Source organism: Lytechinus pictus, chromosome 5 (genome assembly GCF_037042905.1).
Source record: "Lytechinus pictus isolate F3 Inbred chromosome 5, Lp3.0, whole genome shotgun sequence".
NCBI classification, from domain to species: Eukaryota; Metazoa; Echinodermata; class Echinoidea; order Temnopleuroida; family Toxopneustidae; genus Lytechinus; species Lytechinus pictus.
Window position 1 is genome coordinate 49,543,507 of NC_087249.1, and position 6,097 is coordinate 49,549,603.

At 40.2% G+C, this 6,097-nt stretch overlaps 1 protein-coding gene across 1 annotated transcript; it reads left to right on the forward strand.

Moving 5' to 3' along the window:
* The first annotated feature begins 409 nt into the window (after positions 1 to 409).
* On the forward strand, positions 410 to 4,956 carry LOC129254372 (uncharacterized). Its single transcript, XM_064099538.1, has 2 exons — positions 410 to 1,082; positions 1,601 to 4,956. Exons 1-2 carry the CDS (start codon positions 410 to 412, stop codon positions 4,954 to 4,956), a joined length of 4,029 nt encoding a protein of 1,342 aa, XP_063955608.1.
* The last annotated feature ends 1,141 nt before the right edge of the window (positions 4,957 to 6,097 follow it).

The window sequence follows — 6,097 nt, forward strand, 5'->3', positions numbered from 1 at the left end:
ATGGCGTGCCGTTTGTCCCATAGGCAATTCCATGTATTTCAGTGTGTCTCGCTGTGAGATGTGTTTTGTTCACGTAGAGTTGAATGAAATTTGGGTTGATGATATTTCAACTGGTTAACCATTTTTTAAGGGTTGCTGTGTCGGTTGATGGAAACTGACAGTGTCGACTGGAGTCAAGTTGACAAAAAAAAAAAAAATTTCAACTGGGGTGACCGAGTCAGGTTACCGTTTCTGTAGGTTGAGGTCATATCTACAGGGTCAGCCAGGTCAGGTTGACATTTTCTTATGTGGTTGATATAATTTTCAACTGTGATAACCGTATTGGTTATTGTCTTGGCTAAGAATTAAAGGTTTTCTTTAGCTGTTTCTAGTCTTTTCAGCGTTAAAGATTAGGGATCTTTTGGTGACCATGGCGGAATTTTCTTTGGACGATTTCGTTGATTCTCCCAGTGTTGAGAAGTTGCTGGTTCTGAAGAAGGTTCATCTCTTGGAGATTGCTCATCATTACCAGGTTGCTGAGGTAAGGACTACTTGGCGTAAATTAGAAATTCTGAAAGCTGTAATTCAGTGGTTAGTGGAAGAGGAAGATGTTCTGCCACTTGAGGCTTTATCTAAGGTTCCGATTGAGTCTGTGAATGTGGACTTGACAGAACAATTACGTTTAAAAGAGTTGGAATTAGAGATAGCGAAAGTTGAACTTGAACGAGAACAAGTAGTTTTGAGAAGGGAGCATGAGAATGCTAGAGAAAGAGAAGAAATTAGGCAAGTAAAGTCTGATTTTGATGTTGCGAAACATGTTCGAATGGTTCCCGTTTTTCAGGAGGGGGAGGAGATAGAGAAATATTTCCTTCACTTTGAAAAGGTAGCTGTTAGTTTGAGTTGGCCGCAAGAAAAATGGTCACACTTGTTACAATCTCAGTTGAAGGGTAAAGCTCGAGATGCTTATTCAGCTTTGTCAGTTGATGATGCGGGTCGTTATGACGTTGTAAAAGCAGCAGTGTTGCGTGCTTATGAGCTTGTACCGGAGGCGTACGTCAACAATTTCGGAAAACGCGCAAAGATGAGACCGAAACTCATCTTGAGTTTGCTAGGCGCAAACAACAGTTGTTTGATAGATGGAGTTCGTCACTCCATGCAGATAGCTTTGATAAGCTTAGAGAAATAATTCTTCTCGAAGAGTTTAAGCGTAGTGTGCATTTCGATGTTCGGTTGCATCTTGAAGAGCAGCAAATAGGAACGCTTAATGAAGCAGCGAAGCTTGCAGATGATTATGCGCTAACGCACAAAATCACAAACAAAAAATCAGATGAGACAAACAAATCTGGAAAGTGGAAAAACAAAAACAAAAATGGTGCTTCAGCACACAACAAGAAAGAAGTAAAAGCACGATCTAAAGATGACGAGCAAGAAAAGAAATGCTATGCATGTCACAAGGTTGGTCATTTTAAAGCAAAGTGTCCTACACTTAAAGGAAAAACAAGTGAATCAAGTAATGCACATCCAAATGCATTTGTGAAAAATTTGCTAAGTTCAGAGAGTAGGATTGAGCCAGTTAACTTAGAGAAAGTGAAAAAGCAATATGAACCGTTTGTTTCTGTAGGATATGTTTCCCTAGCTGGTAGTGTCGAAGCAAGAAAAGTGAAAGTGTTGCGTGATACTGGTTCTTCTCAGTCTTTGATTTTGGAGAGTGTGTTGCCTTTTGGTGAGAAATCTTGTGTTGGAACTAGTGTTTTGCTCCAAGGAATAGGAGATGGCTTTGTAAAAGCACCCCTTCATGTGGTAAACTTGAAATCAGACCTTGTTTCTGGTAGTGTGAAAATGGCTGTGAGACCATCACTTCCGGTGGCAGATGTTTCCATCATTTTAGGGAATGATCTTGCTGGTGATAAAGTTGTGCCATGTCCAGTTGTGAGTGCTATTCCGTGTGAGAGTAGTAAAACAGAGCAGTTGGTTGCAGAATTTCCTACTGTGTTTCCGTCTTGTGCTGTAACTCGTTCGATGGCAAAGAAAGTAGAGTCTGAATCGAAGTCTAGTGAGCTAGATGAAGTTAACTTGGGAGATTCTTTCTTTTGTCGTTTGGTTGATGATGAATGTGAATCAAATGTGAATGAGGGTGCAGGAGAAACTCAAAGTACAGAAGAGAAAAATAAATGTGAACCAATGCCGATAAGTAAGAGTAAGTTGTTGGAGGAACAACAAAAAGATCCTCAGTTAGTATCCATGTTTGAGAGAGCGATCTCAGAAGAGGAGGCATTGACCGTGCCTGTTTGTTATTATACGAAGTCAGGTGTTTTGATGAGAAAGTGGAGGCCGATAGATGTTCCTGCTGATGAAGTTTGGAAAGAGGTCCACCAGATTGTAGTTCCTTCTACTTATAGGCCGGAAATACTTAGTCTTGCTCATGAAGCACCACTTGCAGGTCACTTGGGAGTCTATAAGACTCGGGAGAAAATCCTTTCTCATTTCTTTTGGCCGGGTTTACAAAAGGATGTTGCAAACTATTGCAGAAATTGTCATGTATGTCAGGTAGTAGGTAAACCGAATCAGAAAATACCAGTCGCGCCATTAAAACCAGTGCCAGCGTTCGATGAACCGTTTGCAAGAATTATCATAGATTGCGTAGGTCCGCTTCCGAGGACAAAAGCGGGTAATGAATTCCTGTTTACCATTATGTGCGCAAGTACCAGGTATGTCGAAGCGATTCCACTTAGACGTATCACCGCAAACAATGTGAGCAAGGCGCTGATCAAGTTTTTCACGACTGTAGGATTACCGCGTACCGTTCAGTCTGATCAAGGATCAAACTTTATGTCGAAAGTCTTTAAGCAAGTGCTAGGGCAGTTAGGGATTGAACATGTAGTTTCTAGTGCATACCATCCTGAATCGCAAGGAGCACTTGAGAGATGTCATCAGACACTCAAGAACATGCTCAAAACATATTGTTTGGAGACAGAGAAACAATGGGATGAGGGAATTCCATTGTTGCTATTTGCTTTGAGAGAATCTGTTCAAGAATCTCTTGGTTTCAGCCCATTTCAGCTCGTGTATGGACATGAAGTCCGTGGACCCCTCAGGTTGTTGAGTGAAAGGTTGTTGTCAGATGAGGAAGATGTGAATATGTTAGACTACGTATCGTCTTTCCGTGAGAGATTGCATCGTGCTTGTGAAGTTGCTAGGAAGAATTTGTCTGATTCTCAGGAGAAAATGAAGTCTTGGTATGACAAGAAGTCCATGGAAAGGAATTTCAAGGCAGGTGATGAAGTTTTGGTTTTGTTACCAGTAGTTGGTAATGCTTTGCAGGCTAGATTTTCTGGACCGTATACCATTATGAAGAAAGTTGGTGATGTTGACTATGTCGTCAAAACTCCAGATAGAAGAAAAACAAAGCGTGTATGTCATGTGAATATGATAAAAGCCTATGTTCGAAGAGATGATGAAAAGAGAGCACAACCAGTGTTGAGTGCTGTAGAATCTGAGCTAAATGATGAAAGTGAAGAGATGTGTAAAATTGAGAGAGATGAACCATGTGTGAAGTTGAAAAATTCAGAAGTTCTAACACACATCAATGACAAACTAACCCACTTGTCTGAGAAGGAGAGGAGGGATGTGAAAGAGCTGTTGAATGAGTATCCGCAGTTATTTGCAGATATCCCATCTCGTACTGATGTTGTTGAACATGATGTTGATGTGGGAGATACCGCCCCAATCAAGCAGGCACCTTATCGTGCTAACCCAGTAAAGATGAAGAATCTTGAAAAAGAAATAGAGTACATGCTGCAGAATGGCATCATCGAGCCAAGTAGCAGCGCATGGTCGTCGCCATGCATCTTAGTTCCGAAACCGGATAAGTCGTATCGTTTCTGTACCGACTACAGAAAAGTCAATTCGAGTACAAAGACCGATTCTTTCCCGATACCGCGCGTAGATGATTGTATTGACCGTATAGGCAAGGCGAAGTATGTGAGCAAATTCGATCTGCTTAAAGGCTATTGGCAGATTCCGTTGACTAAGAGAGCGCAAGAAATCTCTGCATTTGCTACACCTCAAGGCCTATTCCATTACACTGTGATGCCATTCGGTATGAAAAATGCGCCGGCTACATTCCAAAGACTTGTGAATAGTCTTGTCTCTGGTCTTGAAGGCTGTGAAGCTTACATAGATGACTTGATTGTGTATAGTGAAGATTGGGAAGTCCATGTACAAAGAATCAGAGATTTGTTCAGGAGATTGTCTGATGCCAAATTGACAGTCAACTTGGCAAAGAGTGAGTTTGGAGGTGCTACTGTTAGTTTCTTGGGTCACGTTGTTGGTTCAGGTCATGTTCGACCACTCTCAGCGAAGGTAGAAGCTATTCTGGCGTTCCCGACTCCAACCAACCGGAAGGAACTGATGAGGTTTCTTGGCATGGCAGGCTACTACAGACGATTCTGCCATAACTTCTCTGATGTCGTCGCCCCGCTGACCAATCTACTACGCAAGGAGGTGAAGTTCATCTGGTCCAGTGACTGTCAGAGTGCTTTTGACAAAGTGAAAGCACTCCTATCTACCAATCCTGTACTGGTGGCTCCAGATTTTAGTCAGCCATTCTCTCTGATGGTTGACGCTAGTGATGTGGGTGCCGGAGCTGTTCTTACGCAGAAAGATGAACAGGGAACAGACAGGCCCATATCGTTCTTCTCGAGGAAGTTTTCGAGCAGTCAGAGAAATTATTCCACTGTGGAGAAGGAAACTTTGGCGTTAATCTTTGCACTGCAACACTTCGAAGTGTATGTGAGTGGATCTCAACATGCATTGGACATATGGACAGATCATAATCCTTTGACGTTTCTAAGTAAGATGAAAAACAAAAATCAAAGACTTACAAGGTGGAGTCTACTGCTCCAAGAGTACAACTTGAACATTAGACATCTACCGGGAAAAGACAACATTATTGCAGACACATTGTCGCGAGTGTAAACAAAATCCTAAACTTTGACCAATTTGATAACATGGACTTTGTGTGAACTTTGAACTCTGGGCAATTGAAGTTTAACGTCGTGTGTATCAATGTGAAATTCGGACAATAAAAGTTTGATATCATCAATGTGATAAACTTTGAACGTTTGTCATCGTGTTATGTCATCGTGACGTTTGAGCAGTGAACATTTGACAGCGTGTTGATTCATCGTGACATTTGAACTGTGAACGTTTGATATTGTGTATAATCAAGGTGAAATTTGGAAACTGCACTTTCTGTGAACTGTGGAACTTGAAACTTATTTCATCATGTGAATTTATACCTAAATGCTTACTTGTCATCTCAACCTAATGGATACTCCGGAATGGACTCTCTACCATGTTTGATTTGAAAGTGAACTGAACTTGTGTTTTTTCTGGATTTCTGGATGCCAACTGTGCTCATGTTTACACTATGTGACTATATCTTGGATCAAGTAATCTGAACCTACTGTGAATCTTCATAAACATTCAATGAACCCTAACTGAAGCGATGATGTTGAACTTCGTTGAACTGAAACTATAATTGGAAGAAGATATTGGAAATCAGAAGTTTGAACTTACATCTTGAATGATTTCTCGTATTATTGACTTTTGGATTAAGTGAAGCAATGCTTTTTATATTGCATTTCTCATAACACTTGGAAGTAATATCATGTATTTCTATGTTGATTATTCATATGAAATTTCTTATGACTATGTTTATTACGAACATACATGTATTTCAGAACATGCGTGTACCTTTTGATGAATAAGTTTTACTACATGCATGCGCTATCAATACATGTCTGTTCTACTCATTTCATATATACTATGTTTTATATTATGCTTATCTTTTGCCAAAGTATGCAAAATTGCTGCACAAAGAGCGTGAAATTGAAAAAAAGGCATTTCGATATGTTTTAATGCACTAACTGTGTTTGGTTAAGCGCTATATTCATTGTGATAATGTTTGTTTATATTAACAAGCAAAATTTGAGTTGCGAACATACTTATTGCAATTTCTTTGAAAAATTATAAGCATGTTTTTAAGGAAGGGAGTGTGACGAGTTAATAATACACGTTTAAGTCTGGAGGACAGACTAGAAAAAGGATATATCGC

What these genes read in the sequence shown, in the direction of transcription:
- LOC129254372 (XM_064099538.1), top strand. Translation starts at nt 410, where the DNA reads ATGGCGGAATTTTCTTTGGACGATTTCGTTGATTCTCCCAGTGTTGAG. An exon ending in GAGACCGAAACTCATCTTGA is followed by an intron (nt 1,083 to 1,600) that starts GTTTGCTAGGCG and finishes TTGTTTCTGTAG; the next exon opens with GATATGTTTCCCTAGCTGGT.